The 19635-nt window shown below is 42.2% G+C and overlaps 1 protein-coding gene across 5 annotated transcripts in view; it reads left to right on the top strand.

The window, feature by feature from the left end:
- The window catches only part of srfbp1 (serum response factor binding protein 1), a 259226-nt gene that overhangs the window by 93248 nt on the left and 146343 nt on the right, over window positions 1-19635 (top strand). For 2 of the 5 annotated variants that reach the window (XM_038805029.1, XM_038805028.1), the window contains exons 2-3: window positions 3893-3981; window positions 6659-6731. In XM_038805029.1, coding sequence (XP_038660957.1) covers window positions 3893-3981; window positions 6659-6731 — 162 coding nt within the window. Of the gene's footprint in view, window positions 1-3892; window positions 3982-6658; window positions 6732-11369; window positions 11509-19635 lie in introns of those variants that run through there. The other 3 variants (XM_038805030.1, XM_038805032.1, XM_038805031.1) reach the window with 2 other exon arrangements.

Below are 19635 nucleotides of genomic sequence, written 5' to 3'. Positions count from 1 at the left end.
TTTGCTTTTAAGAATCATCAAAGTCCAGGGATACCTTCATATTAATTCTAATCTGCAAAATAAAGTTGATACTTCTGCATATTTATGAATATCTAGCCCTGATCTTCTAATTTCAATTAATGACAGGAATTTGAGTGTTAATAGAATTTGAAAGGAAATATAGACCACCAAATTATCCCACAATGTTAAATGTCACAAAGCACTTTTTTTTTGTGAAGGGCATGTCAGTTTAGTTGATTTGTTTGCAATCTTGCCTTTGAATCAGAAGATTGTGGGTGGAGGGTCCACTATGGATTTGAGCACATAATCTAGGCTAACATTTCAGTGCTGCCTTTTGGTTGAGATGTTAAACTGAAGCCTTGTTTGTATGTATGTATTCAAGTGAGAATGAAAGATTCTGATGTTTTTTCTTTATGGTTGTTGTTGTCTCAGGGAGGTGTTCCTCCTTCAAACAATGCCACTAAAAGTAAATGATAATCAGTCATTAAATGTACTGTTTCAGAAATGTTCCTGTTCACTGGTTGCTTCTTTCTCACAGATAGGACCAGCATCACTTCTAGTAACTCATGAACATGTGAAAGGCTACCATTTGGATGCAAGATTGAGTAAGAAAGCTAACAGCAAGCTAATGTTTAACCATTGTCCATGGCATGATGTCACATTGGGGTGCACAGTTGACTGTGAATTTGGGCAGTGCTTTCTATTCATATGATGGCAGGATCAACTAACCCGTCCTCCATCCAGCTTACTGGTGGCTTGCAGTTTTAGTATGATTATTCATTCCCTTTTCTTCTTGTTTCTCTTACTTTCATACCAATCGGTGTGAGGTTGAAGATGTGATTTTCTTGCAGATGGCAATTTAGATTTAGACTGATGTCTGATCATAAGGAATGCAGAACTGAAATGTTCCTCTTCTAAGCATCCTGAGTCTGGGACAGTAATTTAAATATTCTCACTCTATTTATTGGCAAGCAATCTTCCTGCGTACAATGCATTGTCTCCTGCAAATTCTCACAGGACTGAGAATAGTGATCGTATTTGACGAGAGTGGACTGGATGAGTCCAGTTCTTGGCTTACTTGCTCTGTTGGGAAAGACTAATTTGTATCCCCTGCCAATTTGGAAGAATTTCTTCAGCTGAGCATCTGATATGCAGTCCTGCTGTTAAATGGCAAGAGATTAGGATTCAAAGATTTGAAAAAAATAGTGATTGTAACGGTATTGGTTTGCACCATGTAGGAATAGAATAGGCTGTAGTTGAGCAGTTATGGGGGTGGGGGGGGTACCTTATTTTTCATTCTGCATTAAATGGCTGGTTGAATTTTTGCCATTTGGAAATTGTTTGGGAGAATATTGTGACTTCAAAGCCTACCCAGCACAAGTTGAGTACTTGAAGGATGGAAAATAAATTGTATAGAACATGTTCACAGCACATAAAAACGTGTTACTCAAGGAAATCCTAAATTTGGGTAGTCAACTGCACAACTTCTTGCAACTTTTTGTTATTGGCTACTTTGCTAAAATACTTTAATCTCAACAACGCAACAAAATGGAACTTGAAGATTATTAATACCAGAAGCTTAAGTGTAGTTCCTTTTTTACCTTTAGAGCATGGCCATTTTCAGTTTTAAAATGTTGGCCTAGTAGTTATGCAACCATAAATATGTGAATTTCCCATCATTTGCTCTTGTAAAGTTGAAAGGAATGCTGTGAACGTGAGTGTGTTACCATGTAATATAAAATATAATTTTCTCTCTGAACAGTGGAGCTGTTTTCAGTTGGCCTGTCTCCTACCAGTGCATGAAATATCCACGTACTATTTATAGGCCACAAAGTGTAATTTCATTGAAAAGACAAATGGGCTGGAATTTTTCAGCCCCCTTGCGGCTGTTTCATCCACGTGGGGCCGGCGGAATGGGAAGATCCTACCGAAGTGAGGGTTGGAAAATTTCCAACCTTGGGAGTCAGTGAGTGGTGTTGCCACTTTGCCACAAGTACGTTTTGTGTATTGACCAAATGACCACACAACCAGTATGTTAGTTCAAAAGCCAGTTTATTATTGGACACAAGACTTATCTCTCTGTGCAATGATACACGTGGCTATGCACTGAACTACACCTATCAACTAAGATGACCTTTACTTAACTTCTGGATGACCGGCTCTGTGCAGGTAGATAAGGCCCCACGTGGGTCGCCTGGAAATCGTCAGGTTTGTCTCGGCTGTGGCTCGTCTGTCTCAGGTAATGATCATGGTCTTGAACTTAGCTGGTCGTTATGCTACAATTGGTGTAGGCACAGGCGGGTCCCAAAAGAGACCGAAATCATGGCTGCATTGTCTTTTAACTGGCTTGAGTTTTCCTCACCCCTTTTGTGGGCAGTTTCTGGGTCACTGTCAATCAATTCCTCAGGGCGCCACCCTCTGGTCACATCCGATCAGGGGCTGCTGCATCACTTTTGGGATGGGCACTCGGTGGCCAATCCTGGGAGGGCTCCGAGCAGGAGCTCGGTGCCGCCTAGTCTGGAAGATGATGCGATGGACCTGATGGTCCCATTGTTACTTTAATCGCCCTGAATGGCCCATTTGCAGGTGTGAATTCCTGCATGCTTCTGGGCTGCCGTTTGCAAAAATACAGACTGCAGCTGGTCCGTGTCCCAAACCTGGCCACAATTCCCATCATTCTTTGCGGGCAGCCATTTTAGATGGCCACAGGGGGAGATAGATAAAGAAATGTGATCAGTTAAAAGGAACAAATGCCGACATTGTTCTCTGCAAAACATATTCCCTATTGGAGAATTTAAAATTCTAATCAATTATGTATTTTAGTTGTGTGGAGGAAATTTGGTATATGGGCTTCAGGTGTTTGCATTAATATTCAAAATGTAAAGAACAATTTACTGCTAAGACAAGCTGTCATTATATGGTGCTGTCAATATAAAGAAATGTCCCAAGCTGCTTAAAATTAGACGCAAGAAAACTGACATAAAAACAGGAAGGAAGAAATTAGGAGAGGTAAGCAAGTGCTTGGTCTAAAGTGCAACACAGTGGTGCAGTGGATAGTAGCACTGGGACTACGGCGCTGAGGATCCGGGTTTGAATCCCGGCCCTGGGTCACTGGCTGTGTGGAGTTTGCACATTCTCCCCGTGTCTGCGTGGGTTTCACCTCCTCAACCCAAAAGATGTGCAGGTTAGGTGAATTGGCCATGCTAAATTGCTCCTTAATTGGGAATAAAAAATTATTGGGTACTCTAAATTTATTTTTTAAAAGTGCTTGGTTTTCAAAAGTGGAGGTGGAAAGAATTGGCGCCAATGCTGGTGTAAAGGCTTTGCAGCAAATAATCTTCACTGAATTATAACTGAAGTCTAGTAGTGTGAACTAAGTTAAGTGACTTTGTTTACTTAATGTTCTATCGCATGAATGATATTTCTATTGAGTGGATCAGCCACTCTAAAACACCCTAGGATTTTAAGTGGCTGAATCCTTGTGAAATAAATTTATGTCTAATTGAACCATCCCACATGATGTTTGGAACTTTACATTAGAATTTCTAATTCTATATTTGACAGTAACTTAATGTATAAATGTACTAAATAATTTTATTAACTTTTGAACTTGTGCTCTGCGTTTTGAAATAGAAGATCCAAGAATAACATTGAAACATAACTGGATAGGCATGCTTATGCCTACAAAGCCTGTTTCTTTTTAGCCATTCGAAAGGTTCTTGGAATTTGGCCTGGTAAAATTCTATTTGATACTAAAGTATAAACTTGTATTTAATAGCTATTGTGAATGTTCAGACAGAGAAAAAAAAAATCAGACAAGTTTGCATTCTTCAGTTTTACAATTGCTTGGAGAAGTTTGAAGATATTAACCAAATCATCTTATCATTTCTAGGTTGTTAAATTGAGAAAAGATGTAAAAAAAGCAAGAACTTTAATCATCCGGAAACTGACAAGAAACATCACCCAGCTAAAAGCGAAAAAGTTGGTATCTGAAGTGTTCCCTTTTTTTGAAACTCAATAGTCCTGATATTTGGAGAGAAGTGGGGAGGATACAGGGGAAAGTGTAGCAGTTCTGGAGAATTCTGCTAAAGCCAGGAATGTGGAGGTACATCAGGCTGCAGGGAGAAAAATCCAATCCTTGGAGCTGGTCCCTGGAAATCAGGAGTGAATCACGAGGAAGGCTGAAAATCGGGCATGTGGGGAAGAGCGGAGTGAGTCATTTGAACAGGGAAGGAGAGGTTGCTTGTGATCAGCAGATGGGAAACCAAGTACTTCCTTGCGGGATAGGTAGGAAACAGTCCAATTATAGGAGTACTACTTGCCTTCTGGAACTGGCAGCTCCTGCTTCCCTTTTGCTGTCAGGTTACCTTGGGCCTGGTTGGGGGTGAGATGGTTAGCTGCCTGCAAGCGGCAGATAGCTGGTTAAACTAATTAAAAGGCCAATTAAGGGCCTGGACACAACTAATTGAAACACTCCACAATGGTGGACTAGCAACTGTGGGGTTTTATTATTTGAAGGTGGTGCCTCAAGATGGAGGCTCTCTCTCTCCCTCTGTGTGTCTCTCTCTCTTCCCCTCCCCCCTCCCCATTACCTCCATGCTGGAGGACCTCCCTTTGGCCCTCTCAAGCTTTGAGAGTCCATCCACCATCCTTAATTGGATGAAATCTCGACCCACTAATTAGCCATTTCAAGCAAAATCAATGTTGGGTGACTAGTCAGGATCCCATTTTACCACTGCATGGGGTTCTTACCCAAAATGAGCATTCCTGCCCATGCCCAAGAATGAGATTATATTTTAAAAAATTAAACATTTGGAGAAAGAGAGCAGTGGCAATTATATTAATCTGCCTGCCTTTTAGACTTCAGGACAGCCTGAAGTGTTTCATAGCCACTGATGAACTATTAATTGAACATGTAAGCTTTTCAGTTTTTTCTGTCTTCTGTAGCTAAAATACTAAAATGTAAGATTAGGTTAAAGTGGTTTAATAAGTAAAATACTGCGGATGATACAATCTGAAACCGAACAGAGGATGCTTGGGGAAAAAAAAACAGGTTTGGCAGCATCTGTGAGGAGAGAAAGCAGAATTTAATTAAAGCAGAATCTGGACTGAAGAAGGGGAGAATGTGTTGGGTCAGTGTTTTTCAAACTTTTTTTCCGAGGACCCATTTTTACCAACTGGCTAACCTTCGCGACCCATGCCGGCTGAACTTCGACCCACGCCGGCTGACCTTCGCGACCCATGCCAGCTGACCTTCACGACCCACCATTTTCTTTTACCTTGTTTGCTGCTGAAAAATTGGAGGAATCGCAATCGCGCCCAAAACAAGTGACGTCGGCGATCGCAGTGCGTGACCTCCTCTCTGCCTCCCTTCAGGCAGAAACATTACATTAAATTTCAAAAAAAATCTTTTCCTGCATCTCCGATTGCGCAAATTCACGCGCTTTGAAAATTCACGCGACCCCGACTTTGAAAATGTCTGTGTTAGGTATTAAAGTGTAACTGTGAGAGACTGCAACAAAAAGTAGCAATTTTAAGAACAAAGGATAATGGGGTGGGGGAGGTACCTGTTCGGGATTTTTTTTAAAAAGGGGTTTAAGATGGAGGAGAAAGGTCACAATCTAAAACTGCTGAAACGAGGGTTCTAATGTTCCCAACCGGAAGATAAGATGCTGCTCGTCCAGCTTGTACCGGGCTTCACTGGAACATTGCATCAGGCGAAGGATGGACATTTGGGCTTAAAGCAAGGTGCTGAGTTAAAATGGCATGCAACTAGGTGGTTGGGGTTATGCTTGCGGAATGAGTGGACCGAATGATTTAACTGAAATCAGTAATTTATCAGACAATCCACACTATTTCCAGAAATTATTTTTGCAATTCTCAAGATATAATTTTGTGTTTCTTTTTGCTGTGTTACTAATGGCAGTGCTGGTACTCTCACCCTTGTGTCAGAAGGCTGTGAATCCATGCCCCAGTCTAAGGACCTAAATTCAAAATCTGAGCTGAATTATGCATTTCCGTGCATAACTGAGGGCTGCAGCACTGTTGAAGGTGCTGTCTTATGAATGAGACATTAAACTGAGATCCCATTTGCCCTCTTGAAAGCTCCCATGGCAATTTTTCAAAGTAGAGGAGTTCACCCAGGTGTAAGACTGATTTTTGTTCCTATATCAACGCATTATCTCATAATTTATGGCATTTGAACGTAATTTAACATAATTGGAACAGAGTCCCGGGACGAACATGTTTAGCCAGGTGTTTCCCGCCACTATCATCACAAATAAGCACCAAGCTATCTACCAGGACTCTGGCTCACCGGAACTCATCAGTGCACAGAGATATTGTGACACCATTTAATCATGGCGTCCCAATCTCTCTATCCCCAAACCCCGTCAAAGCCACAACTCACCCATAAGGGCGTCCTCGGTGGGGGGATGGGGTCACACCATGCCACACCTGTGCAGGGCATCCCCAGTGCGGGGTAAATGCCAGCCTGGCACCATGGCAATGCCCCTACCAGCTGACACCACCCTTCCCAGAGGGCAAAACACCTAGGGGGCCTCCGATACCCTGGAGTAGCAGAATATAATACTGTTTAATTGAGACAACGTAAGTTTACCCAAATTGAAATAATGTCTTATTCTTGATGTATCTGCAGGGGAACAAAAGATGCCATTTTGAAGAATTTACGACGTGCGGAAAGACTACTGGAGGAAATCCACACTATGAAGGTATTGCACACTCTGGCCAATCTCATGAGAGGCCGCTCAAAAAATCTAACAAGGTCTTCCATTGAGTTTGGGATCCAGAATTGCATATTGAAGTGTGCAGTCAGGCTCACTTGAATACGCTCTTGCCAGAGTTACCCAAGGTGCGGGATCTAACCACCACATCTTGAAGACCCCGAGGGAGCATCGTTTAGCACTGATCTCCACCAACGTGGACCAGGTGTATCGGCATTTGGTGGGGGGTGGGGTTTGGAGCGAGAGGTGTCTCCCAGATGATCGGGTCCCTTGGGTGGTCGGTCGCTGGGCAGAATGGTACCCTGGCACCCTGATGCCACCTGGCACTGTCTCAATGCCACCTTGGCACCAGCCTGCCACTGCCAGGGTGCCCAAGTGGCATTGGCAGGGGCTGACAGTGGTATTTTGATCATGCTCGGGGTCGGACCCGGGTGTGCCCTCATGAGGTGGGGTGTGGGGTGCTCGAGGACACCCTCAGTGGTAAATTAGCACGTTAAGGTCCAGAGGCCTTGGTGGGAGGTTCAGAGATTGGGGCGCCATTTTTAAATGGTGCCACAATCTCTTCCTACACTGCCGAGCAGAGCTGATTAGTGCAGGAAATGAGCCGAAATGCGGCCTCAGCGGTGTGTTCCTCGTCAAGGCCCAGAAATGAAGTAGAGTCCCATTTAATAGCGGGGTGGTTCTCGGCACTGCCAGCCAGGAAACACCTGGCTAAACATGCCTGACAAGGGACTCTGTTTTATTTCGTTAAATCATGCCCTACAAGGGGCGGCACGGTGAATTAGCCCTGCTGCCTCACGGCATCAAGGCCCCAGGTTCAATCCTGGCTCTGGGTCACTGTCCGTATAGAGTTTTCACATTCTCCCCATGTTTGCGTGGGTCTCACCCCGCAACCCAAAGATGTGCAGGGTAGGTGGATTGGCCACGCTAAATTGCCCCTTAATTGGAAGTGAATTGGGTACTCTAAATTATTTTTTTTTTAAATCACACCCTACTGGTGTTTAGTTTGAAGGGGATTTTTAAAATGTCCATCTACAACTCAAAATAAATACCATAATAGAAGCAAACCACCTTTTCTTTTAAAGAAAATGCATTACTTCAGCTTGAACGCTGTTTGGATAGATCTGGAACGTTCAAAATCCAGTCTCCTTTTTGTGCCATTTTCCTTTTCACTTGTTGGTACAGTAAAAAGTTTGAGGCATGTGAAATATTACATGAAAAATTATACATTTGTTTGACTCTACTGGCAAATGTGGAAGTGGATGACCTCATACTTTACTTTCTGCCAATGCAAAAAAATTCCCACAGTGTTGTCTGTCCTATCTTTTTCTTGTCATGAAAGCAATTATAGTAAGCTGGACTTGTTGTAGAACATTGTGTCTGTAATTTATTTAACTCTCAGAGTAGCATTGCAATTTCAGGCAGAAGTAAAGAATATTGGGTTCCTGTTTGATTCTATTCCAGCCTGTTGTTAAATAGTCAAAGTCGCTGTATGAGCTGACTGAAATTACATTCATTAGAAACATTATTCCATGTTAGAGTCACAGCAGAAAACTAAGCAGACCCAATAGTGAACTGTTAAATTCTCCTCTTTCTCTCACAGATTCAAAAATTATTCCAACACAGCAGGAAGCATGCCTGTGCTAGCTCTCCAAAGGAGCTATTGTCTCGTGCAGCTCCCCTGCCTTTTCCCTGTATACCTGCACATGATTCCTTTTTGGGATAAGAATCTAAATCTCTGTTAAATGCCTTAGCTGCCTCCACCGCACACTCAGGCAGTCCAGGTCCCAACTATTTTTTTCAATGAAAAAGCTTTTCCTCATGTTTCCATTGCTTATGCCAATTACTTTAAATCTGTGCCCTCCTGTTCTCAATACTTCCACTAATAGGAACAGTTTCTCCCTATCTACTCTATCTAGTTCCCTCATGATTTAAAATTCCTTTATCAAATCTTCTCTCAACATTATCCAAGGGAAACAGTTCCAACCTTTCCAATTTATCCACATAACAAGTTTCTCATCATTTCAACCATTATCATGAATCTTTACTGCTCTCTGATGCCTTCACATCTTAGTAATGCCCAGAACTAAAGACACTATTCCTGTTGAGGCTGAACCAGTTTTCTGTACAAGTTTAACATAACCTCCTTGCTTTTGTACTCTCTGGCCCTATTAATAAAACCTAAGATGGCTTCGTTAAATGTCCTCTCAACCTGTCCTGATGCCTTTAATGACTTGCACATATACACCCAGGTCCCTCTGCTCCAGTATCCACCTTTAGAATTGTACTCTTTATTTTATATTGTTTCTCCATGTTCTTCCTACTAAAGGAATCACTTCACACTTATTTGCATTAAATGTCATCTGCCACTTATCAGTCTATTCCACCAACCTGCCTGTGCTTTTGAAATCTTTGACTACTTTCCTCACAAACCTGGAAGCATTTTGAAATTGTGGTCTGCACAGCAAAGTCTAGGTCATTAATACATATCAGGAAGAACAGCGACCCTTGGGGAACTTCATTACAAATCTTCCTCCAGTCCAAAAAACATCCATTAACCACCACTCTTAATTCCTTGTCACTCAGCCAATTTTGTATCCATGTCACCCCTGTCCATTTGTCCTATAAATGATACCTTTGCTCACATGCTTGTTGTGCTGCACTTCATCAAAATGCCTTTTGGAAGACCAAGTACACAGCAACAGCCACTGCATCACTGTTACATCATCAAAAAACTCAGGCAAGTTGGTCACAATTTTTCCCTTTCTTTCCTTAAATAACTCTGGCTGGATGCTTGCACTATTCTCAGTATGCTGTTGACCCTTTTTCCTCTGCTGGTTCTGGAATAGCTACTCACTTAGAAGAGTAGAAGGGAAGTAGGTCCTCCTTATGGGAATGGGAGGAGGGATTGAAAAAGAGCAACAATTCTAAGACTATGACAGCAAGTGAGCAAAAGCTGGGTTACGACACTGATAGAGAAGAGGACGAAGTAGAGTTTGTGGTGGTTCCGTTGCTGAGGATCCTGGCTTTCATCCTATTATGGTGTAGGTGGAGGATGGTGACAAATTCTTGAAAGCAGCCAAATGTGAGGAGGATGCACCAAAAATCTTAATGATAGGCACAATCAAAGGCTTATGTGAAGTTGGAAAAGGCTATTTAGGGTGGCTGATGCTGTTCCTTGTACTTTTCTTGAATTTAGTAAGGTTCATCCAGTAAGATTCATGTCCGTGATGCCTCTTGATGGGCGAAAACCACACTAACTCTGGAAGGGTGGAGTTCCTTGGTTACTGGGAGGAGGCAATTGAGGCAGATCCTTGCAATTATCTTCTCTGTGGCAGACAGTAGGCAGCAGACTCTTCTGTCATTACCACTGTCGGACTGGCCTCCTTTGGATATAGCCACAGGATCCCTGAGATTCCCCAGCATGTGCTCTTTTTCCCAGATGTGGGATGTGAGGTTGTGCAGTCTTGCCAGGAGGGTAGTTCATGTGAAATTGTTTCACAATTTCAGCAGGGACATCCATCTGCTGCAAGGCGTTGTTGATTTTTGGCTGTGGGTTGGCTTTTTAAATTTCGCTGGAAACCAGTGTTGTGTTGAAGCCAAGCCAGGCAGGCTATTGAGCAATGGAGTTAAGGTTCAAATTGAAGAGCAAGGCTAGGTTGGGAAGCTCTTTAAAATATACTCTCCAGCGAGTTCTGACTGCCTCCCTGTCCATTGGTAGAGTGATGGTAGTGGACCTAGATGAGAGAATGCAGGGTATATCTGAGGACCAAGGGGTACTCTGTTTGAAGCTAAAAGATAAAGTTTTCATAGACGAAGATTAGCAGAGAAAGTTCTTGAGCATCAAGAACGGATTGCAAATTATTCCCAGTATCTGATTTTTGTCTATGCCAATGAACAAGGTTGGGAAGATTTCACTGATACAATATTGCAGATTCAAGTTATTTAATGATGCAGTTGGATGCAAAGTTTTCTATTCCCCGGTAGCAAGCAGAGAAATAGCACTCAATTCAAATGTCAGAATTTACTTCCAGAGCCTGCTTTCTGCCATACCAGCTATTACTGTTTTCTTTTAACGAAAATCAAATGTTGTTCGAGTGTTACAACAAACTAAAATGTCATGATTAGTGTAGGCTAAAGGTGAATAGTCTGAAGACACCGAGGTTCAGATGGCAATAAGCTTCTTGTTTTGCATTAATCTGGATGACTCTCCCAATTATTGATGTGTAAGTTAAAACAATGATCCAGAAATAAATGTCCACCAATTAACTTTATTTGGCCATGTCTCCATTCAACTAAGAAAATAATTCGACCATTAGGTTAAAAAAATCTCAACATTTTTTCATTTTGATCCTATCAACATATCTTCTCACTGCGCAACTTAATCCCCTTTTCTTTACAGAAGTGAACCTATTTGTGTCTCAATATCTTTAACGTTCATTTTCAGTGAGTGAAAAAATACATTTAACTTCACTTGTAACGCTTAAATTTCTAATTTTCAACATGTGCCCCCTTATATTTGAACCCTTGATACATTGACTTAATTGCCTGGATGAGTCTGTAATCTTTAACTTGTGGCATTTGAACTTTTTTCTCCTGCCTTTTCATTTTGCTCTGTATTTGCAGAACACAGCCAATTTCCTTATGCTGGTGATTCTCGAATAAAGTTTTATCCAAGTCTAAGCAGTGCAACTGGGCCAATCCTTTCACTTCCGTTATCAAAGGAAAGTCTTTTGTGAAGACTCTAAAGTGATTCATGAGAAAAGTATGATCTACCTTGTTGTTTTCTCTTTGAAATCTGGTGTTTATGATGGCAGGACAGAGAGGACATCCAGTGGTCAGAATAGAACATAGTGTTTCACAAATATTATCATGTTTACTAATAAAAGGCAGAATACCCTTTTTTTAAAAATTCACCATGCCCTCTTGGCATGTTGCGCAGTTGTTCTACAAGCTATTTTTGTCACCAAGATGTTTTCTAGAGGTTAGCATATTACTACATTCTTCAGATAAAAATGGTTCACACTGACGAGGGTCCAAAAACCAGGAATGCTGGCATTTGATGTAAAACCAAAACTGCTAATGTGATAAACATGAGAGATGAATGTGGCATGTGAGCGACATGAACACCACAGGAGAGGAACAAAAATGACTGAAAGGTTATTTTGTTTTCATATTAGGACTAAATTAACAAGACACTGGAAAATATTTTTAAAATGGAGGCAAAAGCTATTGATGCCACCTGTTTATTTTGCAGTAACATACATTAACTACATTGTAAATGAAAAGTTGCACAAATAGAAAAAAAATCAAACTTTAAAGAAACAGCTATAGAAAGTTGGTGGGGACCGTCAAAGTGTTTTTCCATGTCTGACACACGGGTTCCTGTAAATTCTGCTGGTGCTTTCTGTGATGGGTGGGGACGGAAGAGGGAAATTCCCATTTGAGCAAGACATTTTGTGGTCAGACTTCAATAACGCACTAAATATTGATGAAGAGAACTTGCTTCAAGATGAATAGAGTTGGCACAATACTTTTAAACCCAGCGCTTGGGGTTTTGGTGGTAATGCCAATAGTACAGTCCTGGATGATTCCTCATTGAATTCCCATTGATGTTAAGACAACAGATCTCATTAGCATTGCTGTTGATCTCTGCAGCCATGTATCGGGGATAACATTGGCCAGAGATTGCAATTTGGATCACAAGCTGAGAACATTCGTCTTTCCTCCTTCAAACTGGATTAGGATTGTTTGAATTTTTAGTATACCTCATTCCCCATGTTGTATTAGTACCACTAAGTCAGCAATACTGTTCTAATTTGACAGTTTCAGATTTGCTTTCCTGTTATTTCAAGAAAGGTTGGGTATATTTTTTTCTTTTAAGAAGTCACATTTAACTTTTTAAAAACAGACTGTGCGTAAATCAGAAAAATGATAGATCTAGGGGACAATCCGATTCATGAGCACCCGAGTTGGGGTGCAACGCAGCCATTAAATCTCGCGAGAGGCCTCTCGCGATGTTTACCTGGCTTGCCACGCCTTGCGAAATCCAGACACCACGATAGGATCCTGCCAACAATGGGTGGGATCCGTATTTGACAAATTTGCATACTAAAGTGAGTAGCTAATCTCACTTCAATGGGCACTCATTGGATCTACCCAAGGCATTGGAACCTAATCCCTTTGCTTCGGAGATCCCAGGCAAGTGCTGTTTAGCACTAGTCTCCACAAACAGGGGGCCAAGCGGAACGGCACTTGGGGTGTGGGTGGGTTTCCCAGGGGCTCTGGGTACGGTGGTGGAACTGTCAGGGTGCCAGGCTGGTGGTGCCTGGGTGCCATTTTGCCCACGCTGGGGATGAGGTCTGGGTGTGCCTTGCCCTTATTAGGTGAGAGGGCTCAATGACCCTCTTATAGATGAGTTGGGGGTTATTGGGGGGCGGGGGGGGGGGGGGGGTCTCGAGATAGGGGTGCCATTTAAAAATCGCGCTCCGATCTCTTCCTGCGAGTGGAGCTCCTCAGCGCAGGAAATTAGACTAAGTGCGGCTTTGGTGGAGAGTTCCACACTGTGGTCCCAAAATAAAAGAGAGCCCTGTTAGAGAGTGGGGTGTTTCTCGGCGCTGCGAGCGCCAGGAAACATCTGGCTCAGTGTGCTCAACACGCGGCTCTGTTTCATTTCCATTAAATTGCGCCCCTAATTACACACAGTCAAAAATGTATTCTTGAGATAGGCAACACTAGTTGTCCATCTCTGGTTGTGCTTGAGAAGGTGATGGACAGTCTTCTTGAACTACTACCAGATTTTGATCCAGCAATAAAGTGCTGGGAGTGAGATGGATGGTGTGTTGCTTCGAGAGGAATTTTGAGGTGATAGTGTCTCCATTCATTTGCTGCCTGTCCTTTTGGGTCAAGACGATCACTGTTTTGGAAGGTGCGTTGAAGTTTTGGCCAGTTATTGCAGTGCATTTTGTGTATACATTGTAACTGGAATGCCAGTGGGTGTGAATATTTAAAGCTGGTGGATGAGTGCTGATCAACTGGATAGCTTCGTCATGGATGGGTCTTTTGTGTACGGTTGTAGCAGTGCTCATCCCAGACAAGTGGAGCATATTCCATTAAACTCCATTACACTCCCGAATTGTGCCTTGTGGGTGGTGGACAAGTTTGTGCAATTGGGGGGTGAGCCTCCCCCACAGATTACTCCATCTCTGACATGCTTTAGTATTCATGATCCTTGTGGCCGATGCAGTTGCATTTCTGATCAATGGTCATCCCAGTCCATTTGAAGGGCATAGGGAGGTTGTCGGAAATGTCCTTTGTCTGTCATTTAAGTGGCAAGTAACATTAATTTCTATTGTTCAGGTCCTGCAGCATGTGGCATGGATTGATTCATTATCTGACAAATTGCTAATGAGGCAGAATACCTTTGACTTCACACTGGAGGGAAGGTCATCCGATGAAGCAGCTGAAGGTAGTAGGGCTTGGGGAACTGTTCTAAAGAACTGCTACATTAATGTACTGGAATTGAGATAATTAGTTTTCAGCAACCACTAACATCTTCCTTTGTGACTGGTATGAGTCCAACCACTGGAGAGTCCTCCCCTGATTCTCAGTGACTTCATTTTTAGTAAGGCTCTGTAATGCTGCACTCAATTGGATGTTTCCTTGCTGCTGAGGGTGATCGCCAGCATTTCATTTCTGGATTTCTCTTGTGCTTGGACTAGGGTGTAATTAAATCTGCAACCGAGTGAAACCCAAACTAAGCATCAGTGAGCAAGTCACTTGTGAGTACATGACACAAGTCATCACTTCGCTGATGTTCGAGAATAAATAATTGGTTAGTTTGGATTTGTTCTGTTTTTGTGGCAGGAGACCTGGGCATTTTCTGTATTGTCAGGTAGGTGCCAGAGTTGCAACTTGCCAAAAGGCACAGTTGGTTCTGGAGCACAAATCTTCAACATTACAACACTATCTTATCAGTCCTGTATTTTTTTGCTATATCCAGTGCACTCAGCGATTTCTTGATGTCATGTGGTGTGAATGGAATTGGCTGAACACTGACATTTGTGATAGTTGGGATCTCAGGAGGTGCCCAAGAAGGATCACCTTCTTAGCTCTGCTGGGTGGAAATTGAACCGTCCTTAGAACCCCTACAGTGCAGAAAGAAGCTATGAAGCCCATTGAGTTTGCACCCTACCTAGGCCCACTTTCCCGCCCTATCCCCGTAACCCCATCTAACGTGAACATGAAAGGGCAATTTAGCATGGCCAATCCACCTAACCTGCACTTCTTTGGTCTGTGTGGGGAAACTGAGCACCCAGAGGAAACCTATGCAGACACTGGGAGAAAGTGCAAACTCCACACAGGCAGTCACCCAAGGCTGGAATTGAACCCAGGTCCCTGGAGCTGTGAGGCAGCAGTGCGAACCATTGTGCCACCATGCTGCAACGATAGCAAACTTTTTCACCTTATCTTTTGGGAGGGTTGATGTTTCTTGCAGTCTCTTGCTCACATTACTTGCTTAATAAGTCACCAGCATTTGTGGCTGGATGTGGCAGGACTTGCGTGCTTTGACATGATCTGGTGGTTGTGAGATTGTTTAGTTCAGTCTATAGCACACTGTTTTCACTGTTTAGCATGCATTAGGTCTGAAGTGTAGCTTCGCCCAATTTTCAGGTATACCTGGGAGTAATTCTGGCATGCCTTGCTACAATCTTCATTGAACAGATTTGGTTATTTGGCTTGCTAACCTGCTGTAGCCTTTGTTTTATGACATGCCTACCTATTATGTATTAAACATGATGAATGGTTGAAGCATTCTAGTAGTTTATTATCTCTTTTCGGTAGCACTATGGACACAAAGTGGAACTTTCTCTACTGTACATAACAGATACTGTAATCTTCTCCCATGTTCAGAAGTCCATAAGCAGTAATCATTACTTAGGGCGACAGTGGTTAGCACTGCTCTGCTGCCTTGCAATGCGAAGGACCCAAGTTTGATTCCGGCCTGGAGTGACTTTCTGTGTGGAGTGACGTGTTCTTCCCATGTTTGCGTGGGTTTCCTCTGGGTGTCCTGGTTTCCTCCCACAGTCCAAAGATGTGCTGGTTAGGTGAATTGGCCATGATCAATACGCAGGTTTATGAGGATAGGGTGGGGGTATGGGCCTAGGTAGTCTCTTCCAGAGGGTTGGTGCAGACTTCTGCATTGTAGGAATTCCATGGATTTAAAAGAATAGTTTCATCAAATTACCTCAAACTGTTCCACCAGTGCAAACTTCATTCAACCCTCAGAAAAATGCGAAGTAATTCGTCCCCAAAGTCAATTTTGGTTCTGATTGGAAAGAGTTGTCATGAAGCACTTTTAGAAGTTTGTGTACAATCAAACTGCTGATGAAACAGCTGAATAAAGACATAACCTCAGTAGTTCACAATTTAAAATATTATCTCTTTAAAATGGAAATATTTCGTAAGTCAATCCTCCTCAAGTGTTGTAACAGAAGGAGAGTACTGTCGATGCTATGGTAAAGAAATTGGCCCTTGTAGCACTGAATCATTCTTGTTGGAACTCTTGGACTGTCAGTAAAGCAAGCAAATTTAGGATAGTTCCAGAGAACATTAGAAGTGCCAGCTCCACTTCAAAGTAACTTTTGGCTCCCCTAATAAGGAACATTCTGTCCTCCTCGACCCCTACTGAGTGATTTTCCTTAGACTCTCCTTCCTCTTCTTTCTGTTATCCACCATACTCTTTTTTTTTCTGTCCATCTGATTTTCCCCTCTCTGCTGTCTGTCCCTCCTTCGCTGCTTTCCCGCATGTAATTAAAACTGAATAATACATTGCAGTATAAATTTAAAAAATGTATGTCAATACCACATGAAAGGTTTTAGAAGCCTGTAAATGTCAGGCAGCTATGACATATTTACCCAATGTTTCATACTGCTATGGTGCAACTGTGGTTGGATTTGGATTTACTGCAAGGAAGTGGCACCCACCTCAAATTAAATCATTTGTCAGGATATGCTTTGTTTGAAAATCTGGACACCCCATGTAATCATCAGTACATTTTATCACTGGTGTCAGCTATGTCATATAGTTTACAAGCTGATAGGTTGAAGTAAAGAATTGCTAGACAATGAAAATTGTTTAGAAAACGTTCCAGAGTAAATCTAATTGAAATCCTTTGGGGTCTTTCCTTTTCAGTATCATGCTGTGGACTTATGTTAGAATTGTAGAGTTGAAATCTTCAAAGGAATACATTTAGGTGCCAATGAATGTTATCCTTCTGAACTGTTCTTATTCTTCCTACATTTCTGAATTTGATTTGGTGAGCTTCTTCATTCTTGCCGAGTTCTGTAGGATGCAAGTTTTTTCTTTGAGAACTTGACCAAAGTGTATGCTATTTGAATTGTGGTCATTCACTGTGTAAGGGTTCTTTCTATTTATTTGCTTAAGCCCCCTTTCTTTTATTGTATTATTTTAATTATTTTTGATCCATGGATGATCAATGGACATGTATCTTTAAGTCGGGCAGTATTAATGTACATGTATCTTTAATGCAAGCAGCAAAATTCAGAAGTTACCGGAGGGCATGCTCGTTCCATGGATTGGATTGGATTTATTTATAGTCACATGTACAGTGAAAAGCATTTTTCTGTGTGCAGCTCAATCCGATCATTTGCTGGTTTGAACCGTAGGTTTCAGACTTGTTTGGCACCAAAGAGATAGATGTAGGGTGGGTCTCTGTTTGATTGATTGGCTAGTGGCCAATGAATGGGCTAAAAGGCCGTACTCTGCCCGGTAACGGGTCATGATTGGATCCTGTCCCAGTGGAATGCTTTGCAGAGTCCCAAGGAGTTTCAGTTCAACTCCTGGCAGTTTAGGGAGAAGTTCTGCTCTCTTTCCTCCTTGTTTCTCTCCATAAAGCCTGTGAGTGTTGTATTTCTGAACCTACAGAGTACCTGAATGAATCTATCTACAGGAAAACTAGTACAGACTGCGCACAGGCTGCAAAAAAAGACCAGAATTTGCTGCTTCTCTCTCCGGAAAGGCTGTGACTGTTGTATTTCTGAAGTTGCAGAATCTACAGCAATTAGTTAATAGTTAACCAGTTGCATTTGCTGCATTGTTCATTCATTGTTGTAAATAAACAGTGATTGTGTTTAAAATTATAAACCAGGTGACTGTAATTATTGGGCAGCCAAGGGTCAAAGACTTTGGGTATTTTGTTTTTTAATTTAGAGTACCCAATTCATTTTTTCCAATTAAGGGGCAATTTTAGCATGGCCAATCCACCTAGTTTGCACATTTTTGGGTCGTGGGGGCAAAACCCACGCAAACACGGGGAGAATGTACAAACTCCACACGGACAGTGGCCCAGAGTCGGGATTGAACCTGGGACCTCGGCGCCACCGTGCTGCCCTGACTTTGGGTATTTTTATAGGAATTATTTGTTCATTCGCATGTGTTGCGACTCCAGAACAAGTGGGGCTGGAATTGAACGTGCAGTTGCCCAGGGTGTTGTAACAACAGTTATAGGGATTAAACAGTAGTTGCATCTATTATATCACTGACTAAAGTCTCCCCCTTTACACTGAGAATGTTACGTCAAATGAGTGAACGCTCATGGAAAAGTAACAACTCCCAACCCAATATATGTATTTTAAGTTCTTAAAAGAATTGTGACATTGTTTCTGTTTGTTCGCAAAAAGATAATAAAAGGACATAAATTTAAAATAATCATAGAACTCCTGTAGTGCAGAAGGAGTCCATTCGGCCCATCGAGTCTGCACCGACCCTCTGAAAGAGCAACCTACCGTGGCTCGCTCTCCCGCCCCCATCCCTGTAACCCCATTCAATCTTTGGACACTTGGATGCAATTTAGCATGGCCAATCCACCTAACTTGCACATCTTTGGACTGTGGGAGGAAACCGGACCATCCAGAGGAAACCCACGCAGACAGGCAGCCAAGGTCGCAATCGAACCAGGGTCCCTGTGCTGAGGCACTAGTGCCTCAGTGCCACCGTGCCGCCCAACGAACCATACATCACAGAAGGAGATCATCTGGCCCATTCTGTCTGTTATTACTCTTCTCCCTTGATTGTATCTGTATTGCTGCACTTTTTTCATTTTATTCTCCTTTGCTGTGAAAATTATGCAGTACATCCACCATACTTTCAAGTAATACATTCCAGATCTTGCTGCATAAAAAAACTTCTCATCTGCCACATTACATTAATTAAAGAGGAGGCTATAAAAATGTTCTTTGCACAGAATACATTTGGAAGGTGGAATTCTGTCCCACAAGAGGAAGAGTCTAGATTCTTTGAAAAGAGATTTAACTAATTCTAGAAAAGGAGGATTATTAAAGAGTGTGGGAGATTTAAAAAGCTATAGGCCTGTTTCTGGATTGTAATATTCAATTTTCCTAGTAAGCGAAGCTTTGATACCATGAAAAGAAAGTACATTTGTCCAGTACCTTTCACGTGGATGTCTAAAAATGCTTCACAGCCAAGTTATTTTTGAACTGTGGTCACTGTTGTTTTGTTTGCAAATACAGCCAGTTTTCACACAATGAGATTTCACAACAGTAATTAAATAAATCACTAGTTACCGTATGGTGGTTTTGATTGATGGGTAAATATTAGCCAGGAGGCGAGGAAATCTTCCAGTTCTTTAAATAGTGCCATCGAGTTGCCAGTCCAGTTGAATAGGCAGGCAGCTTTTTGGTTTAATCTTTTGTCCATCAATTCAGCACTCCCTCTGTATTGCAATAAATTGAATAAGCTTGCAGTGAGGGTTGAATCTACAATTTTCTACCTAAGAGGCAAGAGCGTGCCTTCTGAGCCAAGCTGGTGCTCCAAAGCGGTGATTTGACTCATTGTTTCTTTGCTGACTGA

Source organism: Scyliorhinus canicula, chromosome 8 (assembly GCF_902713615.1).
Source record: "Scyliorhinus canicula chromosome 8, sScyCan1.1, whole genome shotgun sequence".
NCBI lineage: Eukaryota > Metazoa > Chordata > Chondrichthyes > Carcharhiniformes > Scyliorhinidae > Scyliorhinus > Scyliorhinus canicula.
The sequence above is the reverse complement of the archived record's forward strand: the minus strand, read 5'-3'. Positions and strand labels throughout refer to the sequence as shown.